Here is a 14,868-nt window from a genome sequence, read left to right as displayed (position 1 = left end):
ACAAAAAACAAAAGTAACACATTCAAGTTATTAGATTTAGACAATAAAAGTTTTAAAAACATTAATGGACAAGATTTGTGGTTTAGAAGGTCCAAACATTGGTCAAAAGGGTCTAATAAAGCTCACAACATTTATTAAAATAACGTAAGAGGTGGGGGATTTGGATTGACAATACTTCAAAGTATGCTGATTTAGGTGGCACAGTTTGTTTTTAATTGGAGCATTATGGTTGTCACTCTGGAGCAAGTTTGGGTGGCGACCACTAGTCAATGTTCCATGGTTACCTATGCATTCAATACATCCTGGGTGCCAGGCAAAATCAACCAATGGTCGACAGTAGTCGACTATAGTGCCTCACTCGAACTTGCTCCTAGGCTGTATTAATAAAATGGTCCACACCACTCATTGCTTCTCCCTTAACACCTGATACAAATCAATTAAATTCCATATTTCCCTTAATACAATTAATTTATTTCTGCTCTTTTAAAGCTTGGAAGGGCAGTGAATTTTAAGTCAAAAATAGAATTGGACCTATGGTATAAGTGCAAAAAAACCAAAGTTAATGGCGTGAACTTCGACCTTAGAAGAGGCTTTCTTCATTTAGCCTTTGAGAAAGAAGACTCTTCTAGGTTTGCAACATCAGGCCATTAATTATTTTGTTAAATTATTTTAAGTTTTTCATAAAACTAAGTTTGAAAAATCCCCAATAATAAATAAACATTTTTGACAAAAATACTGAGTTTGTTAAAGGCATTTAAAAGCGCCGTCCATATCCATATAAATATTACATATTTACACTAATTAAGATTGTTCCCACCAAAGCCATTTGTCTTAGAATTTACAACAAAGAAAAAAATGATTTTCTTTAACATAAAACATTTGAGTTGTTTGATTTGGATAGGCCTAGAAATGAAATCGCTGAAAATGAGTGTCTTTGAATGAGGGTCCAATGTCTAACCCAAAAAGGGATTTTGTTTTTCATATTCTCTAGATTTCAGATAGGAAGTTCAACAATTCATTATATTACTTTACATAGAACAGCTTGGCAATGAAGTCATCGGGGCTCCATATCATGGCTCTGCTTACCGGAAAAAATTATTTGCTTACTGATTCCGCTGTAAGCAGAGTCATGACGATGGACCCAGATTTCAGCTTACAAGGTAACAGCTTCGTTAAACTATGACAAAAAAACAAAACATTAACTCATTGACAACAAAGACAGTGTTAAAATAAAAGGTCAAAAGTAAAGGGTCAAAGGTAAAAAGGGCATAGAACAAGCATAGTGTCATTATATACAAGGTGCTACAGTAGTGCAATTGATGACCGAAGGAAAGTTCAATTTGTATATTAGGCCTTGTCCGAATCGGCTTTGGCTAAAGCTCTGGCTATGGCTGGAGTGATGCATCATTATGCATTGAAGTATAGGATGTCTTTACCAACAGTCATAGCTGTAGCCGCAGCTGCCAATGGGAACGCTAGGTGGCAGCAGACTTACCAGGTAAATTTCCATTGCTTACGTAGTTCTGAGCCTGCGCACATTACCGAGAACAATGGAATTTACCTGGTAAGTCTTCTGCCACCAAGCGTCCCAAAAGTCTCCTATTCGGAAATGACCTAAGGGTCATGTCACAGGTGGCAATTTTACAGGTAACCAGTTCCAGGCAATCTCCAAGAAGAGAATCCATTTACATTTGAATGTTCACATATTATTCTTGGGGATCAAAATTTGAAAGACATGTTTGAAAATTTACTCATGTGCTACCTAAGTGGTCCGGTTGCATGCACAGCAATGGACCCTTCCCATGAAATATGGTAATTACATTCACGCATGCGTACAGACCCTGTTGGTTGGCAAACGCCATAGAGTTGTGCACTAAGCAGACGCGCAATCGCGTCTGCGTCACGCACCCATTAGCCGTGTACAAAACAGCGCGATGTTCCCTCATTTTGCCAATCAAAACGTTAGTGCGCACGCGCGATGTGCAATTTACATAATTCATGGGAAGGGTCTATTGGCCGACTCCAAGTTGCCTATAAAAGTTGCCTCGTGTGACGAGGCCCTTGTACTCAAGAGCAATGAGTAGTTTTGTTCAGGGTGAAATAAAGAAAACCAATTACCGGTATAACTTCTCACATTTGTCATAAGAAATAAAATTGTGCAATAAATTAAGAACCATACCTATAGGCACCTATAGGCACTTATAGGTTACACATCCCTTCAATGTATCATAATCCGTACCCTAATCCCAAAACAAAGAGAAGGCCACAACGTCACAAGTCTAAGTGAAAAGCGAGTACAATGTTCCAACATGGTTGAGCGTTAATGTTTACACTAAATACTATGGTGATGGCCATTTTCTCTTGATTCCTTATTGAACAACCTCTTTGCTGCTATGAGAGTCACTATCTTGTAGGGCAAACAGTATGTGCGTCTAAACGCGTACATCAAAGAAACACGCAGCGTTCCCGGTTTGATTTCTACGGCACAAGCACGCACACACACACGCCCCACGCTCGCAGACGCCATCTTGTAGGGCATATATTTGAACGGTGACGTCATATTCAATACGGTCTATAATAACCTTTTAACGAAAAAGTGTGCAGCTAACCCCAAAAAGTCTCTGAATCTTCTTCCTACTCCAAGAGAGAGAGGATAGACCCACACGACTTGTTACATTTCAACTTATTTAAACTAGTACCCATTTTGCGTGCGGCCTATAATATACAACTGGCTCCGCTCACTTGTTAAATTTAGAATTCTGTTGGTTTATAATACAACTGTTTACACAATTTTACAAAGGGTGTATGTACACAAACTAATGTCATTTATGACAAGAAATACAACAAAAAAGGATTCTGGGGGGAAAATTTCATGATTATAATCAATTCGTCAAACATATTAGAGGAGGCATTCTCCTGAAAGATATGATTTTTGGTAACAGGGCGATGTTGATTTTCGTCATGTTTCGTACGATGTGGTTTAATCAAATTTTGTTTCGTTTCAAAGAAAAAAAGTACTGAGCTCATTTTGGCCAAAACCTTGTAAAAAAATATATTAAAAAATATGTCATTGTCTCAAAATAAAAATGTGTGTAAAATGATCTTGAATATGAATTTCCTGTTAACTTTTGCTGGGGTGGGGGGGGAGGGGCTGTTAGTCATAATAATGCATTCAAATTTAAAAGTAAAATCACAAAAAAATTAAACATTTAAAAAACAAATTACCCTTATAAAAGCACATGGTCTTAGTTTTTAGTAAAACCCCAAATTGAGGAATTAAAATTCCACACACATAAAATTTCAATGGGATAAAAAAAAAAAATGTGTCACTATAAATAAATTGCTTCATACCTGCAACATTGGCGATTGAATTCCTTGTTTAAAATTTTGGCTAAAAAATGCAAGTTTGGAATTGATTCAGAATTTGATCGTTGAAATCGGAATGCTTCTTGGTAAAGAAAAAGCTATCAATACTGGACATAGACTAGGCCCTTGTCTTTATCCGCAGGATAAAGACATGTCAGGTATTCAGATCCAGTGATTCCATTGGATACAATGATATCATTGGATAAACCTGCACAGTGACAATCATGAGCTTTCCATACATGCCAAAACAGTTCATGGATCACTTCTATCACGTCCGCCATGGAATTTGACTGTGTATTTCTATGTGAAATGAACGTAGGTGAATGTACACGACGTCTGGACGGCTGGTCTCTGGCGTTATTCACGAGCCTCGAAGTGTGACGTCATATGTTCAGGCTATACTGGACATAATACTTGGACACAAGAGGGCGCGGTTTAGAGATTACACTGGAAGAGTTACAACAACTTGCGATTAGAAGCCATTTTGTGCTCCACAAAAGGTATGGGCGACCGCAGGGGGGCCAGACTAGTCTGCCCATAAGTTGCGCTACTTTTGGAGGCAAAAATGGCATCCAAAGAAAACTGGTCCCTCTTTGTCGCAACTCTCTCAAACTCTGGTTACACTGGATGATATAAATTTGGTCACTAAGTAAAGACCAAGTTCTTTCATTCCAGCTTTTAAAATACTAGACAGATTGAAGTAACTTTTGTAAAATAAAACTCTTTGAACCTATCTCTTTTACAGTTTACAGTTAACAGTAAAACTGTCATTACTGTACCCCTCCCCCTCCCCCTTCTTGCAATGGCTATGGTTAAATCCAGATCACCAAAGGCCAAGGTATTTTTTATTGTTGTATCTGAAGTCGAAGGCTACAGCCTTTTACTTTCACAAGCCTTAGCTCAAAGGCTTAGTTATGAGCTGAAGCTACAAGACCTATCCATAGTAATTATGTCATGACCGAGAGCCTTTACAAGGGCTGACCTGACCTCAAAGTTCAAGGGTAAATTATTAAAGGTCAGAGTTCAAAGGTATATGTTTTGCAGTGGAGGTTAAATCTGCCGCTATGTGGTGATGGTTTTCCCGTAGGTTCCTTCCGGAGGTCGATACAGCTTAGGAAAGGCTCGCAGCTGCACTTTGTTGAAAGCGTACTTGTTAATACCGACGTTCTTTCTTGTGTTGTCACGGCGCGTGCCTTCACTGCAATGAAGCAAAAATATTAAAGATATATGAAAAAAAAAAAAATGTAATGTTTGAAGACAGGGGAGGAAAAAACAAGATGTTTTCGTACCAATAATAACAATATATATGACACAGAAATCTGCCTTAGAAAAAGCACTTGGTAATAATAAAACCAAAAATTACAAAAAATAACGGCCACTGGAATTAACCACAAGCAGCTTAACACAAAATGTTTTCTATGGAAACCTTGAGACCTACAGCTTGATGTGCCATCCCAAGGACACAGCAATAATGGTGTCTTGCTAAAGGACACAAGTGTCACGGCCGGAGCTCAAACCCACACTCTGCAGATCAGAAACACCAGAGTTTGAGTCTGGTGTGATATATTGCTTGAAAATGGCACACCAATCAAAGCCAATAGATTTTTTTTTAATTGCAAAAAGTAAACAAATAACAGCTAAACAATGAGGAAATCAAAGCTGTTAACTGTGAAACGAAACAATAAGGGGTAAAATGCAAAACTGAACAAGCGGTATGTTGCGGTCCAACATCAAGTAACCACAACATTTACCAGCCAAAATGTTTAAATTGCAAAAAAATTACAGTTTATTTTTTGCCTCATTATACTCAGTTAAAGGACTGTTACAGAATTGGTAAGAAACAAAAATCGTGAAGATCACAGATTTACATAAAACTTACATGGTCTAATGATGATAATAGCAGAAAACATCCCTTGAAATATTTCTGTCTGAAATGTCATATTTGATGAGAAATAAATAATCTAACTTCGCGTTTGGAGTTTATCGCTCAGTGAGCGTTTTATTCATTTTTATTTTGGCATCAATGCAATGCAAAATTTGTATTTGGTTTTTCACTATTCTCTCGTGACCCTGATGGCTGATCGATCTCAAACTTCTACAGGTTTGTCAGTTTATGTATATGGTGGATTACATAAAGTGCTTACACTGCCAGCAACTGTTTTGTTAGCAAAAACCAATTCTGTAATGTTCCTTTAATGTTAATGTCAGGAAAATAAATATAAAACAGTAATACATGACTTAGTTTTAGAAATGTAGATTCTATGTTTACATGTGAAAAATTGGAAAAGGCCAATTTGGTCAAATATCTTTTCTTTGACCATTGGCTTAGAGCAGAACTAGGGTAAATCTTGAGTTCATTTGCAGCCATTATGGGTATTTTGGTACAAGCTGTTGCGACCTCCGTGGTCTCTAAATAAGGGAATAAAAGGGTAGCGACGAGTTCTTACACGGTCGTTTAAAGCCGGCAGGGTCGAAGTGCCGTTCGGCGAGGGCCTTTAGCGCACGGCAACAACCCTGCAAGGTTTTAAACGGACGTTTAAGAACGAGTCACTACTCTTTTATTCCCATTCATAAATGCCCTATTGTTAAGAAATGAAAAAAAAAAAATACAATTACAGACACTTTGACAGTTGAAAATTTGAGGTTTGAAATATTTTTTTCAAAAACTTTGTGAAGAGTCTGTTGCGCATGGGTTGTGTGTATGCGCGCGTGCTTAGAAATAGATTACGCGCGCGCTTAGAAGTAGATTAGCGCTGTTACTAATAGCTATGAATTGCGTTTCGCGTGATAACCTTGCGGGCCTGACACGCCGAAACACCCCCACGTGACGCGCTCTCCACCAATAGGAGTAGTGAAACTGGGGTATTTATGAATGGTTAATTTCCTATAAGGAATTTGAGGCATTGCATGCTGGGGTATCAATGTCTGTTTGGTTTGCTTAGAATAAATAGCAAGACAATGTCCCCAAAGGACTATAATCTACACAGCAATTAAGTAGATTCACACATGGTGTTACTGCATGCGCAGACCAAATATACATTGATACCTCACCATGCAATGCCTTAAATCCTATATAAAGCAAGGATCAACTGCAAGTTACCACTTGCTTACATTTGCATTCCTCCCTTAAAGACACTGGACACTATTGGTAAGTGGCAAAGACCAGTCTTCTCACTTGGTGTATCTCAATATATGCATAAAATAACAAACTTGAGCAAATTTGAGCTCAATTGGTCGTCAAAGAAAATAATGAAAGAAAATAATGAAAGAAAAATCACCCTTGTCACACGAAGTTGTGTGCATTTAGATGATTGATTTTGAGACCTCAAATTCTTAATCTGAGGTCTCGAAATCAAAATTTTGGAAAATTACTTCTTTCTCGAAAACTATGTCACTTTAGGATAGCCGTTTCTCACAATGTTTTATACCATCATCCTCTCCCCATTACTTGTCACCAAGTAAGGTTTTATGCTTATAATTATTTTCAATAAATAACAAAAGTGTCCACTGCCTTCAAATGTCTTGAACTTTAGCAAGGGGTCATACCTTCTCATGGTGTCCAGGAGGTGAGTAAACATCTGTGAGTGGAGTTGATGTTCATCTTGAAGAATCATACATTCCTCTAAGGTGACTGACATTGCTGTTCGGTCCTTAGCGCTTTTGCAGGATGTGAACCTAATACCATCTAGACGACGTGCCAGCTGCAATGTAGATTGGTACAAAGTTTACTTTGAGTTTTCCATCAAGTCTGCTCTATGTTGATTTACAAAAAAAAGTCTTTTTGATTTGATAAATTCTTGCCTTTTTCACACAATTTACTTTAAGGTTTATAATCTTTTATCAGTTTTAGAAATCTTATGCCTACTGTTTATTAGACTCGAGAAACTGACAAATGAAATGGTAAAATTAAAAACGCAGTTTGCAGTAAAACTTGTGATATAACTAGTTTCAACGATAAATGATAAATATAACAAAACATACATTAAAAACAGAATCTATAATGGTCAAACAGGGGGGGGGGGGCATTTAGCAGCTGTTTTATGTAAAACCAAGTAATACCAGCATTGTGTGACAGGTTTGCCAAACACAAAATATGAAAAAGAAGGAGTTTAACCTTATTTGGAAGCTCCCCAGGGAGCTGAAAAAGATTACAGGATTGTTATCCGCATAATTATCAGGGCACTAATGTAATAAGCGCATCGACACGTTATTGTGAAATGCGCTATAGGGCTGTAGCGCTTAGCGCTTAGGGAGCCGAGAAAGATAATAAATGACAATTATTGGCCCAATGACCAGGACACTAATGTAAAGCGCATTGAGACGTTATTGTGAAATATAATTGCTCCATTGTATCTAGTTATTATAAGCACTAGTTGTTAGTAGTAATAATAATAAAAACCAAATTTATAGAGCGCCTTTTCCAAAGGACACAAAGCGCTAGAGATAATGCAACCAAAAACCCAAAAGAGAATAAAGAATAGTAAGCAAAAACACAAAAAGTGACAGAATCAAAAACACATTAGATGGAACGATTAAAAGTCCTTTAAACTGTTCTACAGAAGAAGCATTCCGGATATTTGTTGGGAGTGAGTTCCAGTTGCGGGGACCAGCGATGGAGAATGCACCGTCTTAGAGGATGGTGTTTTTACAAGAAGATGGTATGAGTTCCTGAATCTTTACCTGAGAGCTGATGTGGAGTATCTCTACATTTTTACTCTTCTTTGAGTTACTCATCAAGACATGATGTCTGAGACTACTCATCAAAACATCCAGAGAAACAGAACTACTCGACTCTCTCCAATCTATAACAAGACACAAACAAGAAAATACAATTAGCTGTTGAGTTACTCATCAAGACATGATGCCTGAGACTACTCATCAATACATCCAGAGAAACAGAACTACTCGACTCTCTCCAATCTATAACGAGACACAAACAAGAAAATACAATTAGCTGTTGAGTAACTACTCAAGACATGATGCCTGAGACTACTCATCAATACATCCAGAGAAACAGAACTACTCGACTCTCTCCAATCTATAACAAGACACAAACAAGAAAATACAATTAGCTGTTGAGTTACTACTCAAGACATGATGCCTGAGACTACTCATCAATACATCCAGAGAAACAGAACTACTCGACTCTCTCCAATCTATAACGAGACACAAACAAGAAAATACAATTAGCTGTTGAGTTACTACTCAAGACATGATGCCTGAGACTACTCATCAATACATCCAGAGAAACAGAACTACTCGACTCTCTCCAATCTATAACGAGACACAAAAAAGAAAATACAATTAGCTGTTGAGTTACTACTCAAGACATGATGCCTGAGACTACTCATCAATACATCCAGAGAAACAGAACTACTCGACTCTCTCCAATCTATAACGAGACACAAACAAGAAAATACAATTAGCTGTTGAGTTACTACTTAAGACATGATGTCTGATACTACTCATCAATACATCCAGAGAAACAGAACTACTTGATTCTCTCTAATCTATAACGAGACACAAACAAGAAATAGAATTAGCAGTTGCAAACTGTTTACCAACCAAACGGACCAAGCAAAAAAAATGGGCCCATTGAGTCTTTGTTGTAAAATGTGCTAAATAAGTTCTTACTGTTTTTTCTTTTAAGAAAGACTCTACTGGGTTGAATTGTCAGGCCATCAACTATTTTTTGCAAGAAAGAAACAAATGTATCTTCGGTTAAAACTTCCGCATGTAAGCACAAAACCAAAGGAGTGATACATGACCTTGAATTGTACAGCAAACTGTGAATTTACAATTAAAGGTAGTGGACACTGTTGGTAATTACTCAAAATATATATTTGCATAAAACCACTTGGTAATGAGCAATGGAGAGCTGTTGATCATGATGGTATAAACCATTGTGAGAAATGACTCCCTCTGAAGTAACATACTTTTTGAGAAAGAGGTATTTTCTCACTGAAATATTAAAAGACTTCAGCTGAAGCCTTTTATTTCACTTGAAGGCACACAAATTTGTACAACAATGATGTGTTTTCTTTCATCATTTTCTTGCAACTTCGATGACTAATTGAGCCCAAATTTTCACAGGTTTATTTTATGCATATGTTTGATATACCAAGTGAGAAGAATGGTCTTGACAATTACCAATAAGGTCCAGTGTCTTTAAACAATTATATTTGAACGCTTTCAGTGCCAAGGTTGTACAGGTCAGAACTATTTAATTTCCTTTTATTTTATCACACAACCAAGGATCTGAGAGCATAAAAGCTGCACTGAATTAAAAATAATAGAAGGATTGAAGTGAACAATAGACACAATCCTCTCTCGCTAAGAAGATAACTCCTACAGTAAAAAATTAGATCATCAAGGTTGTTCCGTAAAAGCGGTACCAGTGACAGATTAAAAGGTTAAATTCGTCCACGGTTAAATTTCTCTTTTTTGCCTCTACATTTATCGGATTAAATTTCCCAATAGAATTGTTCATCAGTTCATGATGTAAAACTTTGATGTCGTCTACAAATTTATAGATTGGTTTTGCATGTGGTCTGATTTTGAAAAAAATCAAATAAAAAATCAACTTATAATGGAACGGGGGCGCTGTGGGGATTATAAAAAGGCAGATTACACTGATTTAGGTCTATGAAGAGAGTTGTTTACTTGTTTACATGGCAACAGGGGGCAAACAGCAGTTGTGTAACTACTAAGGAATATACATTTTTTTTTTTCTCTACTGCATCAATGTGGATTTCTTCAAAGTGAAACGCTGTCAGTTGAGGAACCGGACCGCTGGTTTCTAGACGTACATCTGTATTTCTGATAGCAGTCAACATTTTTATTTAGCTCTGCGTTCATCAGGATTGTTGCAGTACCCGCTGCTGAAACATAAGATTCGAACTGCCTCTAGCTACTGGGCAATCTCGGTGATCACCTTGGTAAGACACTGCTCTAGAATCGCAAAGGTCGTGGGTTCAAATCCCACCCGAGTAATATGTCTGTTTGATTGTGATATTTTTCTCACAGAGCTAGGGTACATAAGTTCTGAGTATACAGTGCTAACACACGTACATCAGTGAATGGGTTAAAACAAAAATCATTATCATGATTGTGTTTTGAGTGGCGATTCGAATCCCCAGCCGTGACACTTGTGTCCTTAAGCAAGACACTTAACCATTGCTTCGTCCTTTGGATGGGATGTAAAGCTGTTGGTCCCATGTGTTGTGTAACGCATGTAAAAGAACCCAGTGCACTTATCGAAAACAGAAGGGGTTCACCACGGTGTTCCTGGCTGTGGCTGCTGTATGCGCCGTAACACCTTGTAAACCCTTATAAGGTGCTAACTAATTGGGTCTCAAAATTCATCACTGCAATAACCTATCAGAAAGTTTGTATACACTCAGCGCCTTGAGTACCTTGTTTGGTAGATATGTGCGCTATATAAGTCTTTGATATTATTATTATTTATTATTATCGCTTTAAAGTCATCTGGAAATAGAATTGTTTTTCTTTCAAACATAAGAGTTTATGCTTACGAACAATAAAACCATTTTTTTAGTAATTGTTTGTCACGATTTATATGTTTAAAAAATATATAGGGTTGTTTGGGGGGCTGTTTCCGCCTACCCCTTTTGTGACGTCAATTGAGGCAGACTTTGCCTGCAGTGCGTATAGTAAACACACGTGCAAAGTACATGTACGTCCAAGTTGTGAGTTGGTACATTTCAAAAAGTGTTTTTCTGCATTCAGCAGCAATACACCTGGTCGGCATTGTCGAAAAAAAACCCAATTATTATTTTTTTTTGAAACGTACATGTACAAACTCACGACTTGTCCGTAAATGTACTTTGCAATTGTGTTTACTCTACGCATTACAGGCAAAGTCTGCCTCGATTGACGTCACAAACAGCGCCCTCTCGGGTCGGGGTCTACTCTTAAATTTGTAAATAACATAAGAACTGATTGTTTAAAACTTAGTTAACTGTTTATTCACATTCCACTCATCTAAACACATATATTAGTGACAAAAGCTTTATTTTGAAAAAATACCACTTCCAGGTGACTTTAAATCAAGTGATAGGGAATGTATGCAATATTTCAAATTAACAAGCAAATTATTCCGATAAGTCATTGTTCTTAAGACTGACATTGAATCATGAATTGTAGATTACTGCCACATTGAAATCCGTGGTGATCATCATCATCTTCCTTTACTGTGCACTCCCACATTGGTTGTAAGTGCAAACCAGCAGTTGCAGACGGAACTCAAGGCAAGTAGGATTTTAAACTTTGCATGGTGGAAATACGATATAGTAAAGGTTTGCGGTAACACCATGTATTGATAATCTCTAAATGAGCTGGGGTGGTTCTGAAAAGAACTGTTGGTTAAACTTGATGTTACGATCAGTATGCTCTTTGATCTTCTGGAGAAAGCTGGACTCTGATGAGAGTCCAGCTTTAATGCTGCATGCTGCTTAAGTAAGTATTGATAGAATCAAGGCATAAAAAAAGATCAGAATGTGCAAGTAAAAGCAGTACTTTATTTCAGCCTTGTGTAGTGGATTGGTAGCTGAAGGCGACCCTGTTCAGCCTGTTCTTGAAGACATCCAGGTTGGTGACTCAGTAACTTGCTTAGGCAGTGGGTTCAACAGGCGTATGGTGTCTGGGAAGAAGGAGCCTTTCAGTTAGTTGGTTGATGTCAATATCACAATGGCGGCCATGTTGTACGGGATTGCCATACTAACCACACTCTTTGAAACCGTGGCGACTTCGGACATGCACTGCACTTCTTTCCAGCGACAACCCCTTCATGTCGGGGAGGGACCCACTCGACTTTCTTGCCCCGGACCCAGATGCACTCACGCACCGAGTGGAAACTTCACCCGCAAAGTCGCTGCTCCTTCGGCTGTGATGTGTGGGCTAATCTGCATGAGGGATGGTGGTTGCGAATCTTTCAGATACTGCCAAGAGCAAAACCTCTGCCAGCTCAACACCACATTGCCGGAGGTAGCTATGAAGACACTGCGAGCCACAAGATGCGTCTTGTTCGACCAAGAAATCCAGGAAGAAACCAAAGAGGGTAAGCATGGCCCTTTTCAAATCCGCAACTTTGGCTTTTGATTCAGCTTCGTCAGGCTCCGTTCTCTTGTCTGAAGCCCTGAGCACATAGGCAAAAAACGCGCACTTGTCAAATCAACCGCTGAGGCAACAAGTGTATTATCTGATTATGCGGTGCAACCAAGGGGGCATTCAGATGACCAGAGCCCCAGCCCCACTGGCCCCCCTGCCCCTTCCCTTAAATAAAATTTCCACTGGGTTTAAGCAACTTCTCCAAATCACTCTATTAATTTTGTCTTTTCATTTATGTCATTTCTATGTATTCTGTTAGACACTTAGCACACAGGTTATTCATCTCAAATTAAAGATATCTTTAAAGATATGATCCTGATGAATAAACAAGCCCCTAAGTAATAATAATAATAATAATAATAAACATTTATATAGCGCCAAATCCATTAAAAATGCTCCAAGGCGCTTTACAACAACAAAACATTTTAACCACAAAAACTAAATAATTAAAAGATCCAAAAATAAAATCCATAAAGTATGATCATAAAACAATAAAGATACATGTACAAGTAAAAAGATGAATATAATCAATCAAACACATTGAGTAAAAGCCACCGAAATTGTTTGATCCAGTAAAAAACACAAACAATAATTATGATAATAACAATTTAAAAAAAACCGCAACAATAATATGAAGCAGCAGGGCAGTAAGAACATAGAAAAATACTTCAAGTTAAAAATGCTTCCCTAAAAAGATGTGTCTTAAGCCCAGATTTAAAGCTACAGAGGGAGTTTTCCTCCCTGAGACAAACATTTAGCTGGTTCCACAGACGAGGTGCTATTGCAGAGAAAGCTCTGTCACCGTAAGTACATAATCTAGTGTTCACAGGTTGCAATCTAGTTTTATCTGAGGATGAACGTGTGGTCCTACGTGAAGTTGAGTTAACCGTAAGCAATAGTTCACAAAGATAGCCTGGAGCTAGACTGTTTATACATTTAAAAACTAGCAGACAAATTTTATAAATAATACGATACTTTACCGGAAGCCAGTGCAATTTCATGAGAACAGGGGTAATATGATCAAATTTTCTAGTACCTGTAAGAATTCTAGCTGCACAATTTTGGACACGTTGTAGAGGTGCAATCGTAGATTGAGGAAGACCTGCAAGCAGAGCATTAGAATAATCAACCCTGGACATAACTAGAGATGTAATAACCTGTTCAGTAACCGAGTAAGTCAGATATTGTTTAATTTTACTGATGTTATGTAGATGGTACATGGCATTACGAGCTACTTCACGAATATGAGTTTGCATTTTCATGTTACGGTCAAATACAACCCCTAGATTCTTGATTTGTTTTGAAACTTCTACACAGTCATCTCCAATGTTTACGTTGAAGGCAGGAACTTTATTTAAATGTCCAGGTGTACCTATAACAAGCAGCTCGGTCTTGTTAGTGTTGAGTTTCATGTAGTTTGAGTTCATCCAACGTTTGATGTCAGTGCAACATCTCTCAATAAGTGAAGTGCACATTGTTACACCATCTGAAGTTGGTGAAGCTGATACATACAGGACAGTATCATCTGCGTAGAAGTGACAGGTCAAACCATGATTGCGAATGACTTGACCAATGGGTAGCATGTAAATGTTAAACAGGAGGGGCCCCAATACCGACCCCTGTGGGACTCCGTACCTTAAAGGGTAAGATGATGAACCTGTTTCCGAGTCGGTTATAATGTTCACAGTTTGAGTTCGGCCAGCGAGATACGATTTGAACCAACAAGCCGTATCCGACGACACATCGACGTGCGACTGTAGTCTCTCCAGCAAGATTTGATGGTCGAGAGCGTCAAAAGCTGCACTGAGATCCAACAAAACGAGTATAGCAACTTTCCCTTGGTCCATGCTGAGTAGGATGTCGTTCTGTATGCGTGTAAGAGCAGTCTCGGTCCCGTGAAATTTGCGATAAGCAGACTGATAAGGTTCATCCAGATGGTTTTGTGACATGTGGTGTGAGAGTTGATGTGCCACAACTTTCTCGAGGATTTTTGCGAGAAATGGCAAATTGTTGATAGGTCTAGAACTTGCGAGACTCTCGGGATCGTTGTTCCTCTTTTTGAAGATTGGAGTAACAGATGCAGATTTGAGTATTTCAGGTACCAGACTGTGAGTAATTGATGAATTAACTATTGATGCAATTACTGGAGCAGCTGCAGATAAACATGATTTGAGAAGTTTGGTTGGGATGGGATCAATGATGCTGGACTTGGGTGGTGATTGGCGTATTAGTTTTTCGATGTGGAGATAGGAGACCGTCTTGAGTGCAAGATTATCATCGGGAGCACTACGTGGATGCTGTCTGAGATCATCAAGATCCGATGTAGCTTCACTATTAACGACCTCCTCGCAGTTCATTCGTATGTTGAAGATC

At 38.2% G+C, this 14,868-nt stretch overlaps 1 protein-coding gene across 4 annotated transcripts in view; it reads right to left on the bottom strand.

Annotated features, from left to right (window-relative positions):
• Positions 1-2,503: 2,503 nt before the first annotated feature.
• LOC117293265 (inositol polyphosphate-4-phosphatase type I A-like) overlaps positions 2,504-14,868 on the bottom strand; it is a 97,492-nt gene continuing 85,127 nt past the window's right edge. For all 4 annotated transcript variants that reach the window (XM_033775491.1, XM_033775492.1, XM_033775493.1 and 1 more), the window contains 3 exons: positions 8,047-8,168; positions 6,913-7,067; positions 2,504-4,564 (listed from right to left, as the gene is read on the bottom strand). In XM_033775491.1, coding sequence (XP_033631382.1) covers positions 4,429-4,564; positions 6,913-7,067; positions 8,047-8,168 — 413 coding nt within the window. In that variant the 3' untranslated portion in view covers positions 2,504-4,428. The remainder of the gene's footprint in view (positions 4,565-6,912; positions 7,068-8,046; positions 8,169-14,868) is intronic.

Source organism: Asterias rubens, chromosome 8, assembly GCF_902459465.1.
Source record: "Asterias rubens chromosome 8, eAstRub1.3, whole genome shotgun sequence".
Lineage (NCBI taxonomy): Eukaryota > Metazoa > Echinodermata > Asteroidea > Forcipulatida > Asteriidae > Asterias > Asterias rubens.
Note: the sequence above shows the minus strand (reverse complement) of the source record. Positions and strands in the feature narration are given on the sequence as shown.